At 38.2% G+C, this 27,442-nt stretch overlaps 1 protein-coding gene across 1 annotated transcript in view; it reads right to left on the bottom strand.

Moving 5' to 3' along the window:
- Positions 1-27,442, bottom strand: part of MICU2 (mitochondrial calcium uptake 2) — an 811,360-nt gene that overhangs the window by 173,168 nt on the left and 610,750 nt on the right. Inside the window, exon 7 of the mRNA XM_053708516.1 lies at positions 20,876-20,938. Coding sequence (XP_053564491.1) covers positions 20,876-20,938 — 63 coding nt within the window. The remainder of the gene's footprint in view (positions 1-20,875; positions 20,939-27,442) is intronic.

Below are 27,442 nucleotides of genomic sequence, written 5' to 3'. Positions count from 1 at the left end.
GTATTGATCAAGGCCCATTTTGGTATATTGCATGCCACCATTTTACCGCTAAATGCGATCAAATTAAAAAAAACGTTGAATTTTTCACAATTTTAGGTTTCTCACTGAAATTATTTACAAATAGCTTGTGCAATTATGGCACAAATGGTTGTAAATTCTTCTCTGGGATCCCCTTTGTTCAGAAATAGCAGACATATATGACTTTGGCGTTGCTTTCTGGTAATTAGAAGGCCGCTAAATGCTGCTGCGCATCACACGTGTATTATGGCTAGCAGTGAAGGGGTTAATTAGGTAGTTTGTAGGGAGCTTGCAGGGTTAATTTTAGCTTTAGTGTAGAGATCAGCCTCCCACCTGACACATCAGACCCCCTGATCCCTCCCAAACAGCTCCCTTCCCTCCCCCACCCCACAATTGTCTCCGCCATCTTAAGTACTGGCAGAAAGTCTGCCAGTACTAAAATAAAAGGTTTTTTTATTTTTATTTTTATTTTTTTAAAGCATATTTACATATGCTGGGGGTGTAGCATCCCCCCTTAGCCCCCAACCTCCCTGATCCCCCCAAACAGCTCTCTAATCCTCCCCATCTGCCTTATTGGGGGCCATCTTGGGTACTGGCAGCTGTCTGCCAGTACCCATTTTGCAAAATAAAAAGTTTTTTTTTTGTTTTTATTTTTAGTTTCTGTAGTGTAGCTTCCCCCCCCCCACAGACCAACCCCCACCACCTGCCTGATCTTTTTACTGCCAACTTTATTTCCCCTTTTTAGTAAATTTTAATGGTACTTTTTCTGTAGTGCAGCGGTTCCCACCCGCTCCCTCCCGTGCACGCGCCCGCCCCCACCCCCCGTGCCCGTGCGCGCCCCCGGGCATTCCCGCCCCCGATCCCGCCCCCCTCAGCATCATCCGGGGCCATCGATGGCCGCCACCCGCCTCCCACACCGGCTCCTATCCACCCTCAAACGTAGCCGTTAATGTCCGGTGCAGAGAGGGCCACAGAGTGGCTCTCTCTGCATCGGATGGCTACAAATGGTTATTGCAGGATGCCTCGATATCGAGGCATCACTGCAATAACCGGAAAGCAGCTGGAAGCGAGCAGGATCGCTTCCAGCTGCTTTCCACACCGAGGACGTGCAGGGTACGTCCTCAGGCATTAACTGCCTTTTTTTTGAGGACGTACCCTGCACGTCCTCGGTCGTTAAGGGGTTAAAAGATTCATATTATCTCCATTTATTTTTTAACCAATTTTTTAAATTTATATTGGAGAAGAGATACCTAGGGAAAAAAAATGCGGTTCCCTTATATGGAAAGCCATTAAGTGGGATACTCAATCTGACTGGTACATGATCCGGAATAGATATGGGAGAGATATCAGACTATAAACCTTGACCTAATAATTGATCATTAACTAAAAAGAAATCAATTCTAGAGAATGTCTTATGGGTTTTAGATTCGCAAGTAAAGTCTTTAACATCCGGGTTATGAATTCTCCATATGTTCTTTAAATTGAGTACATTCCTGAAATTCTTTAAAGTTATGATGTCACGTTTAGGTGCTGATATCTGTTTTCTCCCTTGCTGAAATCGGTCAAGAGGGAACTGCGAAACTAAATTACAATCACCTGCTATAATCAGGTTATAGCCCACATAATTGAGCAGTTTCCTCTGTAACCTATTCCAAAATTTCCTGTCGCCATTATTTGGACCATATACGTTGCATAAAATAAAATGTTTCCCATTTATTTCTATCTGTACTATAACAAATCTCTCCTCTGGATCTAGTTCTTGATTTATAATCTTGTATTTAAGTTTTCTATTAATTAGGGGCGCAACACCCTTTTTGTGCAAGGGGCTGCTTTTACCTCACCAACCCAACCATATCTTAGTTTGCCTAATTCTTTTGCTGTAGGTATGTTTCCTGCAAGAAGGCTATATATCTATATCTATATTATTAATTTCTTTAGATAGTTTAAAATCATTTTTCTTTTTATTGGGGTGATTATAACCCGTATATTCCAAGAAATTATGTTACATAGTGCCATTCTAAATAATAAAAAAAAATAATAGATAAAAGAAGAGATAAAAGAAAAAAAAGAAAAGGGGATAAAATCATCACAACATTTACATGTACAACAATGCATCGTTGTCAGGGTTTGTTCCCTGCTTTGTTTGCCATGTGCTGCTGGCAGCCATTTTACTCACCTCTCTTACTGAATCTGGTACAGAGTGTGTGATGCTGCTCATTTCCTGCACACCCTCTTATGGCCAGACTAGTGTACATCATTCATGTGAGACAGGTTGCAGTCTCAGAATTGTGATGTCATCACTTATTATTTAAAGGGCCTCTGTTCAGTATGCTTAGCCCTTGCATTGTCCCAGACCTGTTTGTGAGTTCCTGTTCCTGTGTATTACCTGGCTGTCTGACGTCCCTTCCGGTTCCTGATCCCTGGCTTGTTCCTGACTTTGCTGTTCTCCTTGTTCCTGATTCTGGCTCGTCTGACTACTTGTTTTGGCTCCTGACTCGGCTCGTCTGACTACCAGCTCTGGCTTTGACTCCTGGCTTGTTATTTGACTTGTGGACTTTTTATTATTTTTTGTTATTAATAAAAGTTGTGATTATTTTTGCACTTCTCGTCTCAGTCTGATTCCTGGCACCCTGACAATCGTGCACCATTCACAGCATGTTTATTCAAAACCATAAGTGTATAGGTAATACCCTCTAGACATCTAAGAGATTAAAACCATTGATTCAACCTTAAAAATGAATTAGCTTCTGAAGGATTGTTTTCAAATAGTTATCAGCTGCAGTGTTTTAAATGTATTTGTAATTGTAATTACTTCTTTAGGTTTATTCTTGTAATTTAAACAACTGATTTTGCTCACTCAAACCACCACCCACAATAAAAATGTCAGTAGCTAAATATTGGTCTTGGTGTATAGAGATAACATAAGGATGTCTGTTCTTCCTGCAGGCACAGTCCATTTGAATGGGCATGTTCATTAAAACTATTGGTGGTGGTTTCAATAAGCAAAACAGCTATTTCAAATAGCAAAAAAAAAGCAAACAAACAAAAAACTCTACAGCTGATATAAAAAGGAATTGGAAAACATTACGTAAAACAATTGTAACAAAACAGTGTCCCTTTAATAAATATATTCAGTTTAGTCCTTATGAAACAAGGCATACTGAAATGTCACTCCTTAAAAGGGATATTAAATGTTCTGCTTCACTATTGTAATAATAAAACACTAAGCAGTGGCTTATAATTAGTAGAAACCATTGCAATATGTATTATTCATCTATTTAAATGGATTTTACTTTTTATTTATTTTTTTAAACTTAATTTATGCAGTGTCCATTCCTGTCACAGCTCTATAAGGACAAGGAGGCAGTGGTCTCTGCGGGAAGCTTATCTAGCATGATGTCATAAAACTTCCAGAGTTGGTTTAATATTAAGTGAAGAGACTAGATAAACAGGGAGCCAGATTTGCCCAGGCTTATAACTGCCAGAATAAAACTTAAAGGGACAGTCTACTTGAAAAATAATATTTAAAAAGATAAATAATCCCTTTATTACCCATTCCTCAGTTTTGCATAACCAACACTGTGATATTAATACACTTTTACCTCTGTGATTACTTTGTATCTAAGCCTCTGCAGACTGCCCCCTAATCTCAGTTCTTTTGACAGACATGCATTTTAGCCAATCAGTGCTGAGTGATAAATAACTTTGCAGGAGTGAGCACAATGTTATATATAGATATATATATGACACACATGAACTAGCACTGTCTAAGTGTGAAAAACTGTCAAAATGCACTGTGATAACAGGCATCCTTCAAAACTATATTAAATGACAAGGGGGTGGGTTTTGTATACACCTTAATCCAGGTGTGTCTTCCGCAACTTTTTAAAATCTTCATTAATTACATTTTTAACATAACTATTAAACCAGGACAGGTCAACAGACAGGATTTTTCTTGAAGTCTGGTTTTGTAAATAAATTGTTTCTTTATATTTTGTTTGAATGTTTCTTTTTATGCCAAAAGTAGTTCTGCGTTGGTTTAAAAATTATTTTAGAATTTGTTTAAGCAAGGAAAAAAATGCTTGGTAGATAATATTTCTAAGTCTAAATCGTTTCTCCTTCTATTCCAGCGAATATATATATATATATATATATATATATATATATATATATATATATATATATCCTGCTAGCAACAATGAGGTTTATCGAGCCAAACACAGTAATTTGTGGGACCAGCACATGTTCTGCAGATTAATGACTATCTGTAGATATAATTTTCAGGCTGAGCTCACTTGAGAAGAACAGTTTTTGATTTTGGTATGCCCCATATGCCAAGTATGCACATACATACCTTATTTTAGGTGCTACAAATAATCAGTTGCTAATTAGGTGAGCTGAGATCTTAAAACTGCACACGCCTTATAATATAGGAAATATAAGTTGTACTCCTACAGTGCTGTAGGGAGTTCGTATTCAGTAATACATTATTCCTCCAAGTCATTGCATCCAACACAGAAGCCCCCTGAATAGCAAAAGTTGGCGATGGAACAACAACAAATCAAAATAATTACAAGTATCCAACCAAATGCAAAACAAAACTTTTATTGTAAAAAATACCAGATAATCAAACCCACAATGGGTGAGGGTGAAGTGCACTGTTTTTATTTGGAACCACACTAATAATGGCACCAAGTAAACAATGCAGACAGATGAGAGCCCATATCTCATCCTCTGATCAAATTAATTGTAATGGTGATCAACTCTCACAACTAGGCACCAGCATGGTGTTTGATGAGGTTAATGGAGTAATAATGGCCCCGTTCCCCCTCCCCCCTAAAACACAGGGAAACTTAAGACTAATGAAATGTCTTAGATCCCTGACTTTATCAATAGACCTACCAAACTGCTTCAAGTCTATTTCAGAATGTTGAAAAATAAAGATGCAATTTGTTATTGTCTGATGGCTGTCACATGATACAGGGGGAGTGAAATAATGAAAATTGTCCAAAAAAAAATACTACTCATTTGAAGTTCAAACTAAGTGCTATTGCAATGTCTTTTTTTATCATAAATGTGTTTATTATGCAAATGGACTGTATTTACTGGTCCTTTAATGCAGGAATGAAAGGGATCACAAGAAAAAAGAGTTCTGAATGATTAGTTTCCTTTCAAAGTTATATTAAACCAACATTTTTTCATGATTTAGATAAGAATCAACTTTTAATTAACATTCTAATTTACTTCTACTATCTAATTAGCTTCATACTTTAGATATTCTTTGTTGAAGAAATATCAGTGCACATGGGTAAGCCAATCACACGAGACATCTATCTGCAGCCACCAATCAGCAGCTACTGAGCCTATTTAAATATGCTTTCAACAAAGGATATCAAGAGAATCAAGCAAATTAGATAATAGAAGTAAATTGGAAAGTTGTTTAAAAACATAATTTATGTAAGAACTTACCTGATAAATTCATTTCTTTCATATTAGCAAGAGTCCATGAGCTAGTGACGTATGGAATATACATTCCTACCAGGAGGGGCAAAGTTTCCCAAACCTCAAAATGCCTATAAATACACCCCTCACCACACCCACAATTCAGTTTAACGAATAACCAAGAAGTGGGGTGATAAAAAAGTGCGAAAGCATATAAAATAAGGAATTGGAATAATTGTGCTTTATACAAAATCATAACCACCACAAAAAAGGGCGGGCCTCATGGACTCTTGCTAATATGAAAGAAATGAATTTATCAGGTAAGTTCTTACATAAATTATGTTTTCTTTCATGTAATTAGCAAGAGTCCATGAGCTAGTGACGTATGGGATAATGATTACCCAAGATGTGGATCTTTCCACACAAGAGTCACTAGAGAGGGAGGGATAAAATAAAGACAGCCAATTCCTGCTGAAAATAATCCACACCCAAAATAAAGTTTAATGAAAAACATAAGCAGAAGATTCAAACTGAAACCGCTGCCTGAAGTACTTTTCTACCAAAAACTGCTTCAGAAGAAGAAAATACATCAAAATGGTAGAATTTAGTAAAAGTATGCAAAGAGGACCAAGTTGCTGCTTTGCAAATCTGATCAACCGAAGCTTCATTCCTAAACGCCCAGGAAGTAGAAACTGACCTAGTAGAATGAGCTGTAATCCTCTGAGGCGGAGTTTTACCCGACTCAACATAGGCAAGATGAATTAAAGATTTCAACCAAGATGCCAAAGAAATGGCAGAAGCTTTCTGGCCTTTTCTAGAACCGGAAAAGATAACAAATAGACTAGAAGTCTTTCGGAAAGATTTAGTAGCTTCAACATAATATTTCAAAGCTCTAACAACATCCAAAGAATGCAACGATTTCTCCTTAGAATTCTTAGGATTAGGACATAATGAAGGAACCACAATTTCTCTACTAATGTTGTTGGAATTCACAACTTTAGGTAAAAATTCAAAAGAAGTTCGCAACACCGCCTTATCCTGATGAAAAATCAGAAAAGGAGACTCACAAGAAAGAGCAGATAATTCAGAAACTCTTCTGGCAGAAGAGATGGCCAAAAGGAACAAAACTTTCCAAGAAAGTAATTTAATGTCCAATGAATGCATAGGTTCAAATGGAGGAGCTTGAAGAGCCCCCAGAACCAAATTCAAACTCCAAGGAGGAGAAATTGACTTAATGACAGGTTTTATACGAACCAAAGCTTGTACAAAACAATGAATATCAGGAAGAATAGCAATCTTTCTGTGAAAAAGAACAGAAAGAGCAGAGATTTGTCCTTTCAAGGAACTTGCGGACAAACCCTTATCTAAACCATCCTGAAGAAACTGAAATATTCTCGGTATTCTAAAAGAATGCCAAGAAAAATGATGAGAAAGACACCAAGAAATATAATTCTTCCAGACTCTATAATATATCTCTCTAGATACAGATTTACGAGCCTGTAACATAGTATTAATCACAGAGTCAGAGAAACCTCTTTGACCAAGAATCAAGCGTTCAATCTCCATACCTTTAAATTTAAGGATTTCAGATCCTGATGGAAAAAAGGACCTTGAGACAGAAGGTCTGGTCTTAACGGAAGAGTCCACGGTTGGCAAGAGGCCATCCGGACAAGATCCGCATACCAAAACCTGTGAGGCCATGCCGGAGCTACCAGCAGAACAAACGAGCATTCCTTCAGAATCTTGGAGATTACTCTTGGAAGAAGAACTAGAGGCGGAAAGATATAGGCAGGATGATACTTCCAAGGAAGTGATAATGCATCCACTGCCTCTGCCTGAGGATCCCGGGATCTGGACAGATACCTGGGAAGTTTCTTGTTTAGATGAGACGCCATCAGATCTATTTCTGGAAGTTCCCACATTTGAACAATCTGAAGAAATACCTCTGGGTGAAGAGACCATTCACCCGGATGCAACGTTTGGCGACTGAGATAATCGGCTTCCCAATTGTCTATACCTGGGATATGAACCGCAGAGATTAGACAGGAGCTGGATTCCGCCCAAACCAAAATTCGAGATACTTCTTTCATAGCCAGAGGACTGTGAGTCCCTCTTTGATGATTGATGTATGCCACAGTTGTGACATTGTCTGTCTGAAAACAAATGAACGATTCTCTCTTCAGAAGAGGCCAAAACTGAAGAGCTCTGAAAATTGCACGGAGTTCCAAAATATTGATCGGTAATCTCACCTCCTGAGATTCCCAAACTCCTTGTGCCGTCAGAGATCCCCACACAGCTCTCCAACCTGTGAGACTTGCATCTGTTGAAATTACAGTCCAGGTCGGAAGCACAAAAGAAGCCCCCTGAATTAAACGATGGTGATCTGTCCACCACGTTAGAGAGTGTCGAACAATCGGTTTTAAAGATATGAATTGAGATATCTTTGTGTAATCCTTGCACCATTGATTCAGCATACAGAGCTGAAGAGGTCGCATGTGAAAACGAGCAAAGGGGATCGCGTCAGATGCAGCGGTCATAAGACCTAGAATTTCCATGCATAAGGCTACCAAAGGGAATGATTGTGACTGAAGGTTTCGACAAGCTGCAATCAATTTTAGACGTCTCTTGTCTGTTAAAGACAGAGTCATGGACACTGAATCTATCTGGAAACCCAGAAAGGTTACCCTTGTCTGAGGAATCAAAGAACTTTTTGGTAAATTGATCCTCCAACCATGATCTTGAAGAAACAACACAAGTCGATTCGTATGAGATTCTGCTAAATGTAAAGACTGAGCAAGTACCAAGATATCGTCCAAATAAGGAAATACCACAATACCCTGTTCTCTGATTACAGACAGAAGGGCACCGAGAACCTTTGTAAAAATTCTTGGAGCTGTAGCTAGGCCAAACGGTAGAGCCACAAACTGGTAATGCTTGTCCAGAAAAGAGAATCTCAGGAACTGAAAATGATCTGGATGAATCGGAATATGCAGATATGCATCCTGTAAATCTATTGTGGACATATAATTCCCTTGCTGAACAAAAGGCAAGATAGTCCTTACAGTTACCATCTTGAACGTTGGTATCCTTACATAACGATTCAATATTTTTAGATCCAGAACTGGTCTGAAGGAATTCTCCTTCTTTGGTACAATGAAGAGATTTGAATAAAACCCCATCCCCTGTTCCGGAACTGGAACTGGCATAATTACTCCAGCCAACTCTAGATCTGAAACACAATTCAGAAATGCTTGAGCTTTCACTGGATTTACTGGGACACGGGAAAGAAAAAATCTCTTTGCAGGAGGTCTCATCTTGAAACCAATTCTGTACCCATCTGAAACAATGTTCTGAATCCAAAGATTGTGAACAGAATTGATCCAAATTTCTTTGAAAAAACATAACCTGCCCCCTACCAGCTGAGCTGGAATGAGGGCCGCACCTTCATGTGGACTTAGAAGCAGGCTTTGCCTTTCTAGCAGGCTTGGATTTATTCCAGACTGGAGATGGTTTCCAAACTGAAACTGCTCCTGAGGATGAAGGATCAGGCTTTTGTTCTTTGTTGAAACGAAAGGAACGAAAACGATTATTAGCCCTGTTTTTACCTTTAGATTTTTTATCCTGTGGTAAAAAAGTTCCTTTCCCACCAGTAACAGTTGAGATAATAGAATCCAACTGAGAACCAAATAATTTGTTACCCTGGAAAGAAATGGAAAGTAGAGTTGATTTAGAAGCCATATCAGCATTCCAAGTCTTAAGCCATAAAGCTCTTCTAGCTAAAATAGCTAGAGACATAAACCTGACATCAACTCTGATAATATAAAAAATGGCATTACAGATAAAATTATTAGCATGCTGAAGAAGAATAATAATATCATGAGAATCATGATTTGTTACTTGTTGCGCTAAAGTTTCCAACCAAAAAGTTGAAGCTGCAGCAACATCAGCCAATGATATAGCAGGTCTAAGAAGATTACCTGAACACAGATAAGCTTTTCTTAGAAAGGATTCAATTTTCCTATCTAAAGGATCTTTAAACGAAGTACCATCTGACGTAGGAATGGTAGTACGTTTAGCAAGGGTAGAAATAGCCCCATCAACTTTAGGGATTTTGTCCCAAAATTCTAACCTGTCAGACGGTACAGGATATAATTGCTTAAAACGTTTAGGAGTAGTAAATGAATTACCCAATTTATCCCATTCTTTGGAAATTACTGCAGACCAGAATCCTCTATTTCTAAAGCAATTAATACTTCTTTAAGTAAAGAACGAATAAATTCCATTTTAAATAAATATGAAGATTTATCAGCATCAATCTCTGAAACAGAATCCTCTGAACCAGAAGAGTCATCAGAATCAGAATGATGATGTTCATTTAAAAATTCATCTGTAGGGAGAGAAGTTTTAAAAGATTTTTTACGTTTATTAGAAGGAGAAATAACAGACATAGCCTTCTTGATGGATTCAGAAACAAAATCTCTTATGTTATCAGGAACATTCTGCACCTTAGATGTTGAAGGAACTGCAACAGACAATGGTACTTTACTAAAGGAAATATTATCTGCATTAACAAGTTTGTCATGACAATTAATACAAACAACAGCCGGAGGAATAGCTACCAAAAGTTTACAGCAGATACACTTAGCTTTGGTAGATCCAGCACTAGACAGCGATTTTCCTGTAGTATCTTCTGACTCAGATGCAACGTGAGACATCTTGCAATATGTAAGAGAAAAAACAACATATAAAGCAAAATTGATCAAATTCCTTAAATGACAGTTTCAGGAATGGGAAAAAATGCCAACTCTGTGGATTAATTTAATATGCTTTTGAATGCGATTCTGGTGTGAGGTTAGCTGGTTAAAGAGATTTAGGGCAGCCAACTGGAGCAAAGCAAGGTAAAGACTGAGGAGGTGCAGAACTACTACTGGAAGCTGTAAAATCTGAGACAGAGAGAAAAAACCCCTATAAAAATAAACCTTAACTTAATGTGTGAATTATTAGCATGACACTATACATCAGCCACAGCAGCACGTCACTTCTTTGCTAGGAACAGGTTCCCTCTCACCCTGCACTAGACGATGATGCATGTGGAAGGGGCGTGTATACACTCACTTATTCTTCCCACTGACACCTTTCTACACAGCACTGTTCCCCTAACAAACTTCAGTTAGTTGATCTTAGGGCCACAGCAGAAAGAGCAGGGCTAAGGGGACCAGCAGACTGGATGCTGTCTGTCCAAGGCTGCATGGATGCAGTGTGAGACGAGTCACACAGCCTCAAGACTGAAGAGAGCAGAACAGATGCTCAAATCCTCATGTGCCTTTCTGCTGCATGCGCCTACAGTCAGCCCTACCCAGAAACAATCCCCACCACCAGAGCAGTTACCTGGTAACAGTGGTAACCCCAGCAGGACCTTTTCTGATGCAGCGGGATTGGCTGGATGCCGAGTTAGGGCTTAGCATTCAGTGCTGCACAGTGCACATCTAAAACAGCACATGGCACTAGCTTAGCATGTCACATGAGACAGCACTGTCCGTCACAGTTTCTCACAATTAAATATAAGCAGAGAACTTTTGACTGTGACAGTATTAGAACTGACTGTGTGTGCCCCCCATGTCATATTACATCAGCAGTCTGGCCCCTCCTTAAAGACTGGGCCCTGGGCAGCTGCCCCTTTTACCCTGTGTTAAAGACGGCACTGGATATATTGGGAAAAAATAAATGAGTTGGTAGTTTGCAATATCATTCATTACACTTGTTTAATAAAGAGAATCTAAAGTCAAAATTAAACTTTTATGATTCAAATAGAGAAGGCTTTCCAATTTATGAAATTGTACACAACCTTTTCATATGTACAGCTGCTACTGAGCGTGTGCGAAAGTTCAAAGTGTATACATATACGAGTCTGTGATTGGCTGATGGTTGTCACATGATATAGCAGCCAGCAAATTTACAAAAATGTTGAAATTTGTATGAAAAAAAATATCTAGTGTTCTGTTCATTTAAAAGTCGGTGTTATTGCATTTTTTTTAATGCAATTCTACTACATTTAATGGTCCTTAGGAAAAAGCAGTATGATGATAGACAGTGATAAGGAGAACCCCCCCCCCCCAATATATTTATCTTAACTCCTTAATGACTGCAATGTACCATTTATTTCGCTGGTCATTAAAGGGACAGTCTACACCAGAATTTTTATTGTTTTAAAAGATAGATAATCCCTTTATTACCCATTTCCCAGTTTTGCATAACCAACACAGTTATAATAATATACTTTTAACCTCTGTGATTATCTTGTATCTAAGCCTCTGCAAACTGCCCCTTTTTTCAGTTCTTTTGACAGACTTGCAGTCTAGCCAATCAGTGCCTGCTCCCAGATTACTTCACGTGCACGAGCACAGTGTTATCTATATGAAATATGTGAACTAGCACCCTCTAGTGGTGAAAAACTGTTAAAATGCAATCTGAAAGAGGTGGTCTTCAAGGTCTAAGAAATTAGCATATGAACCTCCTAGGTTAAGCTTTCAACTAAGAATACCAAGAGAACAAAGGAAAATTGGTGATAAAAGTAAATTGGAAAATTGTTTAAAATTACATGCTCTATCTGAATCATGAAAGTTTATTTTGGCCTAGACTGTCCCTTTAAGGGTTTTCTTGTTTATAATAGCTATTATACCCTCCCTTCTAGTCACTGGAAATAGCGCATTCTCATCACTGTCGGCAAAACCGCGCTATTAGTAACGCGTAACCCATAGAAAGACCAGCAATGTACAGGGTCCTTAAGGGGTTAAATGCAATAAGACCTAACAAGGAAAATAAATGATTTTTATAACCCAACTCTCTCTCAAAATCAACACACTTCCAAAACATTTTCTGAAAGTATAATACTCTAAGGGCAAAACTGTTCAAGTCTGAAATCAACATCCACCAGATTGCAGGAAAAATAGTTCAAAAGTTAAAAGGAATAGAAAATGTAACATTTTGTGTCCTGTTTGCTAACTTATCCATGAAAGACAACTAAATAGCCTGAGACAAAAACAAAGAGCACACTTCATGTTAACAAGTCCATCTTTCCAAAGCTTAGAGCCAAACAATGTGCTATGGATTTCGTTTGTATTCTCTCAGCACTCAGAATCGTGGCATTCTTTGAACCCAACAAAAACACTAAGAAACATGAAGAGAGTTTTTTTGTGGGTGGGAGACTTTGGGATTTCAACAGGACTATTCTTATAACATCTAAATAGCCACTGTGTCTTTTATCCCGCTGAAGAGGTAAGATGAAAGATGAGAGTCTTTTCATGAGATTTAATACTAATGGTTATTTAGCTTTCAGCATCATCTGAAACCAGACCCCGTAAGTTCATCATGTGTTCAACGTTTACTGCATATGTAAAATGTAAAGTATAATTTAGACTTAAGAAGTGGCGTTTCACGTTTATGTACATGATAAGTTTATTCACAAAACAAAGGAGAACATATAGCACAGAATTATAGATTAGATTGTGTGTTATGCATAACAGAGGTAAAGTACTATCACTAATCTAGCTAAATTCCTACAACCAATTTGTTTATTTAAAGTCAAATATAACCCGTTCAATGCCAAGGCAGCCGCAGCTTGCTATTAAAGCGGAACAAAGCAGAATTAGCCTGCCATGACTCGCACGGATTAATTTTAGACACTTTTTCTAGCTGCAACCTATATATTAAGGAAGGATTTAAAGAATTTAAGGCTGTAAAAACGTGTCTAAGGTATTAAACTTATATTTGTAGATCTTGCTCTAAACATGACTCAAAAATTCCCCTGTCTTTTGTGTTGCGCAGAAATCTTGGCTGATTAGCAGCACATTCTTGTAATAACACTTTTAAATTGGAGATGATGTTAGTAAGACTAGGACGCTCCTCAGCGCAGAGCTCTCCAAGATATTGATGGGATGGAGACACATATAAACAATACCTATCTTGGCTTATCTTAGATGACAAAGCCTATCCCTGCATTTATAATAAATATGCACCAACTTGTTTGCTGCTCGCTTTATCAGCTGAAATTCCAAGGTGGGTTTGGCACATTTCCAAGCACAATGTTAGTGGGAGTAATACATCAGTTTTAAATTCTACAGAACACAGGCTTCTTTGAAATGTGAAAAAAGAGCTTCTATTTCTTAGAGAACTAACTACAAAGACTATAACCTTAAATGAACGCACATTCTTTTGTTTTGCACAACCTGTAGGTCTTTCCCGCAAATGAAATATTTATGCTGTCTTCCAAATACAGTAAACTAGTCTATGTATTGACCATGTAAAAAAAAAAGGTTTTACATTTAATAACAGAATACTTTTGTTAAAGGGACACTGAACCCACATTTTGTCTTTCGTGATTCAGATAGAGCATGCCATTTTAAGCAACTTTCTAATTAAGTCCTATTATCAATTTTTTCTTCGTTCACTTGCTATCTTTATTTGAAAAAGAAGGCATCTAAGCTTTTTTTTTGGTTCAGGACTGTGGACAGCACTTTCTATTGGTGGATGAATTTATCCACCAATCAGCAAAAACAACCCAGGTTGTTCACAAAAAATGGGCCGGCATATAAACTTACATTCTTGCATTTCAAATAAAGATACCAAGAGAATGAAGAAAATTTGATAATAGAAGTAAATTAGAAAATTGCTTAAAATGTCATGCTCTATCTGAATTGCGAAAGAAATTTTTTGGGTTCAGTGTCCCTTTAAAGGGACACGAAAGTCAAAACGAAACTTTAATGATTCAGATAGATCATGCAATTTTAAGAGACTTTCCAATTTACTTCCATTATTAAATTGCGCACTGTCTTTTTACACACACAATTTCTGAGGTACTAGCTCCTACTACTGAGCATATATGCAAGAGTTCACACTGTATATGTATACAGGTAGCCCTCGGTTTACGCCGGGGTTAGGTTCCAGAAGGAATGGTTGTAAATCGAAACCGTTGTAAATTTATTAATGATGCAGTTCTACTGTATCTAATAGTCCTTTAATATTAGGAAATAGGTTTTCATTGTTGCATTTCTATACCTAACCATTTTTTTTTAAATGCTGTAGTTTAACAACACAAAGAAATGCTTAATTCCCTTTAGATATCATGTCTTCTGGACATCTATTCTAGCAAACCAACACCTGAGCATAAATAACTGCTCTCTGTTTTGCAAAGCTGCAGATAAGCTGGAAGATACCTGAAAGGGTTGAGAGTACCCTTAACATTGTTTTATAAAATATTTAGTTGTGTGTAGTAAAGCAACTTTGAAATATACTCATAATTTATAATGAATACTTTTCATGTAATTTAGCTCTCAAAATTGTGGCTTTTTTCGAATTCTCAGACCTGGAAATGTACCCTGCAGATTTTTCAAGACTAACCCTGCTACATATTTCCCTAACAAATGCAAAATCATGAACTTTATAACGGCAATAAGACCGACTTTTTGCAGCTTAATCCAAGGTAAGACTTTAAAGGCACATTATACACTTGTTTTGATTATCTATTTATATAGCCCATAACGTTTTTTTTTTTTTTAAATGTATAGTTTTGCTTATTTTTAAATAACATTGCTCTGATTTTCAGACTCCTAACCAAGCCCCAAAGTGTTAGGAGAATACTGATGTATACTACTCCAGCTTGCTCCTGTTTGTGTAAAGAGTCTTTTTATATGCAGAGGAAGGGGGAGGGGGGTAGTGTCTGTTATTTCCCACTTGCAGTGAGTGTTCCAGTAACCTTTTCAACAGAGCTAAGCTGTGAGCTTCTAAGTAAGTTTTTAAATTGTTTTATACTGGATTTTTTTTATCAGAATCCCTGCATATTATTCTTTATAGTAGTGTCTATTACATGCAGTTATATGGATATTTGTGTATACTGTCCCTTTAAGCTGACTAAGATGTAGACCTTTAAAGAGCTCTTTGGGAGGAATCAGGGAGTAGAAGGGTAAGGTGTGGATCCTACAATGCATAAAATAAAAAAATAAATACAATTAATACATTTAAAAAAAGAAGCCCTACATCTTCATACTGGATGACTGCCAGTAGCTAAGATGGTGGTGAGGAATGTGAGTGCGGGTGGGGGGTGGGAAAGGTGTTTGGGAGGGATCAGGGAGGTAGGAGATGTCAGGTGGAAGGGTTATGGTTACTCTAAAATACTATTACCCTTACCAGCTAACAAGTGTGGTGCGCAGCTTCAAATAGCAGCTTTCTAATTACCAAAAAGCAATGGCAAAGCCATATATGTCCACAAGAATAGTATATATAATATATATATATATATATATATATATATATATATATATATATATATATATATATATATATAGTCTCTTTGATTTGTGGATTTATGCAATAAGCCTATATTTTGAGAAAGAGGGTGTGTGAATGTTTGAAAATGTGAGTTACAGTGAGTGTGTGAATGTTTGAAAGAGTGTGAAGGTGTGAATGTTTGAGAGTGTATGTGTGTAAATGTTTGAGTGTGAGTGAAGGTGTGAATGTTTGAGAGTGTGTGTGTGTAAATGTTTGAGTGTGAGTGAAGGTGTGAATGTTTGAGAGTGTGTGTGTGTAAATGTTTGAAAAAGTGTGTGTGAGTTTACTCTAGAGTGTAGTCAAACCTAAAAATGTTGTAAGCGAAATAACACACACACACAAAGTGTGCACACATTTTAGTCACATAGCAAAAAATTGCATAGTCAAAATATTTTGCGCACACTGCTCAAATTTTTTTTGATGGAAAATAGGTATTGCTCACAAGAACACTGGACAGAATTCAAGTTTAAAAATGGCATCTCATAAGGCTTCAACAGTTCAACAATTTACAGTTCAGAAAACATGAATAAAATGGCATCACTGCAAATACTATTTAAATGTATATACTATACAAAAGGGACTTTAGTCAGAGATTCCGCATTAATAAAATGTTTCACGTAGGCGACATGTTTTAGTAATGCATTTTTTTATTTTATAAATTTATATACCAAATGTGATTATCTAATCTAACACTGACCAAGATAGAAAGTGATTTTGCAGTTTTAAAAATAAATGGCTATTGACTACGGAGACAGAGAAAAATTCCACACTTATAATGTCAATGTAGGACGGCATATGCAAGAACAACAGAGGGAGAGACGAGGAATAAAACTGATTATAATTTCACAAATGAACACAGACACCGATTTTCCCTTACTGTTCCCAAAATAATTACAGGGACTGATTAAAGACAAAAGAATGTTATATTAAAATTAGAAGCATTTAGTCATTTACATCCAGATGAGGTTGAATTACACATTTTGTACTTAAATAGAATTTACCATTGTGGCACACAAAGATCCAACATTTTGTTAACACCTAACACGTTCAATGTTTTGGCATTAAAATAATCCAGCATTTTTGGGCTTACTGAAGCAGTAAAAAGGCTTAATCCAGCCAAGTGTTAAAAATAAATCCAATAATTATTTACCATCTGGGACATAGTATTAATAACACACTTACAAGAATGCGGTTATGCCACGCCCTCATTTCTTGTTACACACTGCCCAAACTAGCTACAATTTTGGACCGTACAAACTTTTCCCCTTTCTGTGTTTGTATCATAAAAGTGGTATTGTAAACCCTGCCACACAGGCAAAGCCACTGCAAGTATATATATGTTGTTCACAAGGTAAAATAACTTCCTTCTATGACTATCATAGTTTTTTTTTTGATGCACAAGTAGTTATTCTAGGTAATGGAGAAAAAACTAATAAAAAAGAGAAATAAGGCCAGTACGCAATATCAATCTCCCATTAGCAGCTACAAGGTTACAATTAGCAACATTTTACAAACAAGAGAAAGTTACTCCCGTAAAGTGAATGTAAACTTTGATGAAATAGTGCCTGGTTTTTACAAATACTATAAAAAACAGGGGCACTTTCATTCATCAAAGTTTACATTGCAGCAAATTTAAAAAAAACTTACCTTCTTCTCCTTAAACACCGGATCGCCGATCCCCCGTCTGCATGTCCTCTGTACTTCGTCAGCAATGACGAAACTGGCTTCCTCCAATCATGGCTTCTCCCCCAGGAGCGTCCATCTGGTGAGGACATGCCGTGATTGGAGGAAGCCGGTTTAGTCATTGCTGTGTAAGTACAGCAGGAAGAAGCAGGCGGGGGGATCGGCGATCCAGCGTTTCAGGAGAAGGTGGTAAGTATTTGTAAAATCCCCTGCAATGTAAACTTTGATGAATGAAAGTGCCTCTGATTTTATTAGTATTTTTTAAAAAAACCTGGCACTATTTCATCAAAGTTTACATTCACTTTAAGTGATGTGAAAAAATGTTTTAGTAACAATTATTTCACCTTTTTGTTTTGACATTTATACAAATGCGAGTATGGAACACTGAACTATTTGGAGCTGGCAGAAATTTCCCACAAGTCTTCAGGGTTCCTTCCTCCGGCCTATACCATTCCCCCTTCTAGGGTTGCCACCTTTAGTTCAGGCAAAAACTGAACACTCTAATGCCGTACACAGAACAGCAATATTGTTTTTGCATAAATAGCACATAATAAACAAACTCCCACATAGATATTTACACTCACACACACACTATCTCATACTCATGTCTCATACACTTTCACACTCACACACACGCGCATTCTCAAACACACACACTCTCTAACACACAAAGACCCTAACACTCTCTCACACTAACACACATTCTCTCTCATGCACACTCAAATACACTTACCCTTTCACACACAGACTCACACACAAAGAAAGACACTGAGACACAAATACAGTTATACGCAGACACATTCCCACACAAAGATACACACATATGCAAGAGAAGAATAACTGTAGGCTTGCGCAGTATGTTACAAATGCACAATGTCACCTTTTTAGCTGTGGCTGTTTCCCACCAAACCCTGACATTTGCATGTCCAGGCTTGACTCCGCCTCAAACCCAAATACACAAATGGAAACCCAAACTGTCCGGAGCCATTCACAGGCAGATGGCTGCTCTACCGCTTCCCTGTCGGCAACGATTCTGTCTCTTTGGATTTATGTAGCGTAGAGGCTCGGCTTTACTCTGCTTTGTAATTCACTGGTTTACAAAAGCTCTATATTGAAAAGGCCGGCCATCCCTTAACTGGCGTTTTTAGGGTCTCAAAATGCAAAATACTCCTCCAGACACTGTCTCTGACTGTTATGATGATCTCAGAGGGTCCTTATCTGGCTACCTGTTTTTTGCAAACCCTTTGCACAAAATTCCAATTAATATTTAGTAGCACTTTGTAATAAAACATGCCTTAACTGCATTTTTTTAGGTCATACAGCTTCAGAAAAAAAATGCAATAAAGGGATGTTTTAGCACAATGTAATGCTATTTATTATTGGATATTTTGTGCAGGAGTTTTGGCAGTGAGCTTATTGCAGTGTGCACTGAAGTTGAAATGTTGAATTTACAGATGTTTAAATTATAATCTTTAAGAGCAAGGTATTCAGTATTTAACCGAACAGTCCAGTGGTTTTAGCAGGCTGTCCAGTAAAATGATCATAAAATGTTCACTAAATGTAAAAGCCCTTGTATGCCTCAATGCACTGCAAATATGTAGCAGGAAGAAGTAAGGGACATTCAATCGGTCAAATAACTTCTGTTTACATATGTTACTGGCAGCCAAAGATGTGCAATTATTGATCTGTATGTTACTGGCAGCCAAGGGGTAAAATTACTGCTTGGTTGTGAACAATATACGGGTACTGTAGAGGAAATCTTGTAGGAAACACCTGAATCCCACAGGGAGAGGCTGCAGCACCAATTCCCGTGACACCTGAGGGTAGCCATGGCAGGAATCCTATAGGGAAACACCTTTAATGCTCGTTTGAAAGTGGGAGAGCAGTCAAAACAGCCAAACCAGTACTGAAACATATCAGCAGAGGTTATGGAATAGGAGTATATTGTAGATTCATAAAGGGAGGCAAAGGACAAGCCCCTGCAACCGATTATAGAGGGTTTATGAAAAATTTCCCATGAGGCGAAACAAAGAATCATAAACCACACCGCAAATACATCCCTCAGACAAGCACTGTACTCAGAGGGAAAACCAGGCCTCAATATAGAATGAAAACCCCTTTCTCTGAAGAATCAAATGCACAACTTCATTCTTCAACCACCTCTAGTGGAGGCAATGTAAAGACTGGGGTATGTGTGAGGTGGGAGGGGTTTTATAGGGCTCTTGAGGTTTGGAACTCTTTGCCTCCTCCTAGTGGTAGAGAAGAGTAATTATCATGAGTAATGGATTGTGGACTCTCATCAACTGTATGAAAGAAATATATAATGTGGGAACTAATGTTGAGCTTTTAGGGGGATATTGTGTGACCCAAACTACCATTGAGCCCTTTTATAAACAGATTGACTATTATTTCTGTGGAGAACAGCTGGCAATCCTTGTGCTGTGCTGTTTTTTTGTTTGTGCAAACCATCACCTCCTCTCTCTATTTCACATATGTTTGTGGGATTTAGAGGTGGAGGTGGTTGCTCTTAGGTTTGTCTCAGAAAGCTACTAGGCCCATGTTTTCAGCATCCATTATAGAGGAGGGCGAGGTTTTCAAGTCTCCTAAGATTTGCAGCAGAGAGGCAATTCAAAGTCTGTGAATAATGCCACTGCCTTAGAGGAATTCATTATTGTGAAGGTTTCTCTTGTTACTCCTGACTGTTTTTTCCGGCATCCTTTTACCCCTCTGTTAAAGACAATTAAAATATGTCATCTATGATAACAGTTTTCTTGTAAAACTGTTGCCTTATTATACAAATTACTAAAGTTTAAAACAAATGTCTACTGTGGGTAGCCCTCGACTGAAATATCCCTTTAAAGGGTCATGAAACCTCACATTTTTCTTTCAGGATTCAGATAGAAAATACAATTTTAAACAACTTTCAAATGTACTGGTATTATCAAATTTACTTCATTCTGTTGGTACCATTTGTTGAAGAAGCAGCAGCAGCAATGTAGCCACCAATAAGCAAGTGCTAACCAGACGCTGAACATAAAAAATGGACCAGCTCCTAAGCTTACATTCCTGCTTTTTCAAATAAAGCTACCAAGAGAACAAAGAAAAATGTATAATAGGAGTAAATTAGAAAGTTGCTTAACATTGCATGCTCTATCTAAATCATGAAACAAAAACATTGGGTTTCATATCCCTTTAATTTAATTTTGGCAAAAAGATACTGATGCAGATAGTTAAACTTTTCATGGAGAAATGCAAATTGGTTGTCATAGGCGATACTTTTTAGTTGTTACACGTTTTTAAATCACCATTGGTTTCTTGTTTAAATAATAGAAAACTTTATGTACATCAACCTGTTAAACTGGGTAACCTGTGTAAATGGTTAAACAGAAAAACAAAATGAAAAAATTACCAGGGGAGATGTGCTTCCAACAGTCAACGTTAAGTCTTCTTTAGTGCCAAGGATTTTCTGCAGCTAAAATAAGAGAGAGAAAAAATTATTAGTAATCACAAATTACTATATATATATATATATATATATATATATATATATATATATATATATATATATATATATATATATATATATATATATAACGGCACAAAGAATTTAGACTAAAGGGACAGAATAGCTATTTTTTTCCTTTTATGATTCACATAGCACATACAGTTTGAAACAACTTTCCAGTTTACTATAGCACCCCTGCATTTCTGTCAGATGATGCCCCACTTTGCCCAGAAAATTGTTGCAATTACAAATGTTTGGACATTCTCATGTTTATTTATTTTGTTTGTATTGGTATGACACAAAAAAGTGGAGAAAAAAAAGCCAAATCTGACACATTCCACGCAAAACTCCAAAAATGGACAGGACAAAATTATTGGTACCCTCAATTTAATATTTCTTAGCACACCCCTCGAAAAAAATAACTGAAATCAATCGCTTCCTGTAACCATCAATGAGTTTCTTACACCTCTCTACTGGAATTTTGGACCACTCTTCTTTTGCCAACTGCTCCAGGTCTCTCAGATTGGAAGAGTTCCTTTTCCCAACTGCTGTTTTGAGATCTCTTCACAGGTGCTCTATGGGATTGAGATCTGGACTCATTTCTGGTCAGTTCAGTACTCTCCAATGCTTTGTCTTAAACCTTTTCCGGGTGTTTTTTGACGTGTGTCCTTTTAGAGCTGTGGAATCTGTTGGCGCTCTACAAATAACTGATAATAATAATAATAAAAATAATGCTGTAAGACCCATGACCTCTGACGGAGACCCAACTTTCTGACACTGGGCCCTACATTGCACCACAGAATTCTTTGGTAGTCTTCAGATTTCATAATACAATGCACACAGTCAAGACATCCAATGCCTGAAGCAGCAAAGCAACCCCAAAACATCAGTGAACCTCCACCAAGTTTGATGTAGGAACTGTATTCTTTTCTTTAAAAGCCTCATTTCTTTTTCTGAAAACAGCAGAATTATGGGCTTTACCAAAATGCTGTAATTTTGTTGCGTCTGTCCACAGCACATTCTCCCAAAAGGATTTTGGCTTCCTCATGTACGTTTTGGCAAACTCAAATCTGGCTTTTTTTTTATGTTTCTGTCTCAGCAGTGGGGTCCTTCCTAGGTCTCCTACCATAGCGTCCCTTTTCATTCAGATGGCAACTTATAGTGCAAACTGGCACATTTGTACCCTGTGCCTGAAGGTCAGCTTGGATTTGTCTGGAAGTTGATCAAGTTTCTTTATCCATCATTCAAACAATCCTTAGTTGCTGATCAATTTTTATCTTTCGTCCACATCCAGGGAGCTACAGTGCCATGGGTTGTAAACTTCTTGACAATGTTGCACACAGTGGACACAGGAACATTAAGATCTCTGGAGATGGACTTGTAACCTTGAGATTGTCCATGCTTTCCACAATTTTTGTTCTCAAATCCTCAGACAATTCTTTGCTGATCTTTCTCTTCTCCATACTCAGTGTGACACACAACAAAAAGGTTTTTCAGCATTTTAACTGGTTACCGGTGTGATTTCTGTTAATTGATACAGGTGAGTTTAATTATAAATTACAGGAGCACACAAACTTGGAATGCAATGATTTCTTACAATTTTGTGAATGTGCCAATAATTTTGTCCAGTCCATTTTTGGAGTTTTGTGTGGAATGTGCCAGATTTGGCTTTTTTTCTCCACTTTTTTTGTGTTATACCACTACAAACAAAAGGAATAAACATGAGAATGACTATACATCTGTAATTGCAACAATTTTCTGGGTGAAGTGGTGCATTATCTGACAGAAACGCAGGGGTGCCAATATTTTTGGCCATGACGGTCTGTATGTATATGTATGTATATATATATACATACACACACACACAAACACATATACACACACACACACATATGTGTGTGTTTCAACAAATGAGGCCATGAGAACAAAGTAAACTCCATAATAGAAGTAAATTGGAAAGTTGTTTAAAATGTCATGTTCTATCTACATCATAAAAATTTAATTTTAAAGTTATTCTCCTTTTAACATTTCATGCACTGACCAAAATCACTTTTCATTTTTTATGCTTAATAAGTCAACTTCTTTATATCCATAATAGTAACAACTAGATTGCATGAAACTATATGGAAAATGTAGAGTAGATGAAAACTTCATAGAAAATGTCTCTATTACAACCATTATTCATAAAAAAAAAATAATTAAAATAAAAAAAAATATTATATATATATATATATATATATATATATATATATATAAACAATATACAGGTATACCTCACTTTACAGCGCTTCACTTTACAGCGCTTCGCTAATACAGTGCTTTGTGGTGCTGAAGTTCAATCCTTGAAACAGTGCTGTAATCTTCGTGAGATTGCAGAAAAGTAACTGGCAACACTTTGTTATGCACAGTTCACCGTCTACAGCATTACAGTGCAATCTGTGTCTCAGTGCTATAGTCTGGCAAATTTTACTACAGTAATTGTCACTATTTTACAGGTACAGTATTTATTGAATACTAATTGAATATTGTGCTGTGCTAGGGTTAAACTAAACGTAGCACTATTGCACCCCTAATATATGTTAGTTCAGACATGTTTTCAAGTTTTTAAACACACTGGCAAGTGAAAAGAAAGCTAAAACTGCCTTGTTTCACTTTAAGTCGGTTTTCACTTTACAGCGGGGCTCCGGTCCCTAACCCGCTGTATGAGCGGGGTATACCTGTACAAGGAATTATTCATGGTTCACAAAAGGTATCAGATGACATTGAACAAATAAATACCATCAGCAGTGTAAAAAAAGAAAATTTATGCTTACCTGATAAATTTATTTATTTTTTGACAGGATGAGTCCACGGATCATCTTAATTACTAATGGGATATTCACCTCCTGGTCAGCAGGAGGCGGCAAAGAGCACCACAGTAAAAGCTGTTAAATATCACCTCCCTTCCCTACCAACCCAGTCATTCGATCAAAGTAAAGTAGAGAAAGGAAGCAACAAGGTGCAGAGGTGTCTGAAGTTTATAATAACTAATGACCTGTCTTACAAAAAAACAGGGCGGGGCCGTGGACTCATCGTGTCAAAAAAGAAATAAATTTATGACACGATGAGTCCACGGATCATCTTAATTACTAATGGGATTCAATACCCAAGCTAGAGTACACAGATGATACAGGAGGGACAAGACAGGGAACCTAAACGGAAGGCACCACTGCTTGAAGAACCTTTCTCCCAAAAGCGGCCTCAGCCGAGGCAGAAGTGTCAAATTTGTAGAATTTTGAAAAAGTGTGAAGAGAAGACCAAGTTGCAGCCTTACAAATCTGTTCCACAGAAGCTTCATTTTTGAATGCCCATGAGGAAGCAACAGCCCTCGTGGAATGAGCCGTAACTCTCTCAGAAGGCTGCTGTCCAGCAGTCTCATATGCAAAACGTATGATACTCTTCAGCCAAAAAGAAAGAGAAGTAGCCGTAGCTTTCTGTCCCTTACGCTTTCCTTAGAAAATCAAAAACAAAGAAGAAGACTGACGAAAGTCCTTAGTCACCTGCAGGTAAAACTTTAAAGCATGCACCACGTCCAAATTGGGCAGAACTCGTTCCTTCTGAGAAGAAGGATTAGGACACAAGGAAGGAACAACAATCTCCTGATTAATGTTCCGATCAGAAACAACCTTAGCAAGAAATCCTAATTTAGTATGTTAAACTACCTTATCTGAATGAAAAAGGTAAGGAGACTCACACTGCAATGCTGAGAGCTCTGACACTCTGTGAGCAGAAGAAATAGCAACAAGAAATAAAACTTTCCAAGATAACAATTTAATATCTAGGGAATGCATAGGCTCAAACGGAGCCCCTTGAAGAACTTTAAGAACTAAATTCAGACTCCATGGCGGAGTAGCTGGGTTGAACACAGGCCTGATCTTGAGCAAGGCCTGACAAAATGATTGTACATCTGGAACATCTGCCAGACGCTTGTGTAACAAAATAGATGAGGCAGAGATTTGACCCTTTAGGGAACTTGTCGATAATCCTTTCTCCAAACCCTCTTGGAGAAAGGACAAAATTCTAGGAATCCTAACTCTATTGGTGTGAATCCAAGGGCTACTCATGGAGTAGAGGTATTTATGCCAAATTTTATGGTAAATCCTCCTAGTTACAGGCTTATGAGCCTGAATCATTGTCTCTATGACCGAGTCAGAAAAGCCCCACTTTGCTAAAATTAAGCGTTCAATTTCAAAGCAGCTTCAGAGAAACTAGATTTCGGTGAAGGAAGGGTCCTTGAATTAGAATGTCCTTCCTCAATGGAAGTCTCCAAGGTGGCAGAGATGACATGTCCACCAGATCTGCATACCAAATCCTGCTATGCCAAGCTGGTGCAATGAGGATCACTGATGCCCTCTCCAGCTTGATTCGAGCAATTACCGGAGGAAGCAGAGAAAACGGAGAAAATAGGTATGCTAGGCTGAAGGTCCAAGGGACCGCCAGAGCATCTATCAGTTCCGCCTGGGGGTCTCTGGACCTCGACCCGTATCTCGGGAGCTTGGCATTCTGTCGAGATGCAATGAGATCCAATTCCGGTTGACCCCACTTGAGAATCAGGTCAGAGAACACTTCTGGATGGAGTTCCTACTCCCCCAGATGAAAGGTCTGCCTGCTCAGGAAGTCTGCCTCCCAGTTGTCGATCCCTGGGATGTGAATCACAGACAGACAGCAAGAATGGGCATCCGCCCACTGAATTATCTTGGATACCTCTGTCATCGCTAAGGAACTTCTTGCTCCTCCCTGATGATTGATGTAAGTCACTGAAGTTATGTTGTCCGACTGGAACCTGATAAATTTGACCGAGGCTAGCTGAGGCCAGGCCAGAAGAGCATTGAAGATCGCTCTCAGTTCCAGAATGTTTATAGGAAGAACAGACTCTGACTGAGTCTACACCCTCTGAGCCTTTAGAGAGCCCCAGACTGCTCCCCATCCTAGAAGGCTGGCATCTGTTGTCACTATTACCCAAGATGGTCTGCGAAAGCATGTTCCCTGGGAAAGATGATCCAGAGACAACCACCATTGCAGATAATGCCTTGTCTCCTGTTCCAGAAGTATTCAAGGAGGCAAGTCCGCATAATCTCCGTTCCATAGCCTGAGCATGTTTAACTGCACAGGTCTGAGGTTGAACCGAGCAAACGGGATGATGTCCATTGCCGCCACCATCAGCCCAATTATCTCCATACACTGAGCCACTGATGGCCGAGGAGTGGACTGAACTGCTAGACAAGTATCGAAAATCTTTGATTTCCTGACATCTGTCAGAAAAATCTTCATCAATAGGGAATCTATTATGGTTCCCAAGAAAGATACCCTTGTATTTGGGACTAAGGAACTTTTTTCCAAATTTACCTTCCATCCGTGAGATCGCAGGAAGGATAACACCCTGTCCGTGTGTTATCTTGCTTGTTGTAAGGATGGCGTCTGGACTAGGATGTCGTCCAGATAGGGCGCCACTGCAATGCCTCTTAGCCAAAGCACCGCAAACAGCGAACCCAGAACCTTTGTGAAAATTCTGAGAGCTGTGGCAAGACCGAAAGGAAGAGCCACGAACTGGAAGTGCTTGTCCAGAAAGGCAAACCTTAGGAACTTGTGATGATCCCTGTGAATGGGAACATGCAGGTGCGCATCCTTTAAATCCACCGTTGTCATAAACTGACCCTCTTGGATCAAAGGGAGAATGGAACAAATAGTTTCCATCTTGAAGGACGGTACTCTGAGAAATTTGTTTAGACTCTTGAGATCTAAAATTGGTCTAAAGGTTCCCTACTTTTTGGGAACCACAAACAGATTGGAATAAAATCCCAGACCCTGTTCCTGTATCAGAATAGGAACAATCACTCCCAGATCAGAGATGTCTCCTACACAATGTAAGAATGCCTCTCTTTTTGTCTGGTCTGCAGATAATTTTGAAAGCAGAAATCTGCCTCTGGGAGGAAAACTTTTGAACTCTAGTTTGTATCCCTGGGTCACTATTTCTACTGCCCAGGGATCATGAACATCTCGAACCCAAGCCTGAACGAAGAAGGAAAGTCTGCCCCCTACAAGATCCGTACCCTTCATGTTGTCTTTGACTCAGCAGCAGGCTTCTTGGATTGTTTTCCCTTATTCCAAGACTGATTGGGTCTCCATGAAGGTCTAGGTTGGTCCTGCTTGGAGGCAGAGGAGGAAGAATTTCCCTTGAAATTTTGAAAGGAACGAAAATTACTTTGTTGTCCTTTTTGTTTGTTTCTCTTGTCCTGAGAAAGAAGATGACATTTACCTCCTGTGATATGAGAGATAATTTCAGTCAACCCAGGTCCAAACAAGGTCTTTCCCTTGTAAGGAATTGCTAAAAGCTTAGACTTAGGACACATCCACAGACCAAGGTTTTAACCATAAGGCACTGCGAGCTAAAATAGAGAAACCTGAAATCTTTTCTCCCAGTTTAATAACTTG

This window comes from Bombina bombina, chromosome 3 (genome assembly GCF_027579735.1).
Source record: "Bombina bombina isolate aBomBom1 chromosome 3, aBomBom1.pri, whole genome shotgun sequence".
In the NCBI taxonomy this organism is placed as follows: Eukaryota; Metazoa; Chordata; class Amphibia; order Anura; family Bombinatoridae; genus Bombina; species Bombina bombina.
This window is presented reverse-complemented; position numbering and strand designations above follow the sequence as displayed.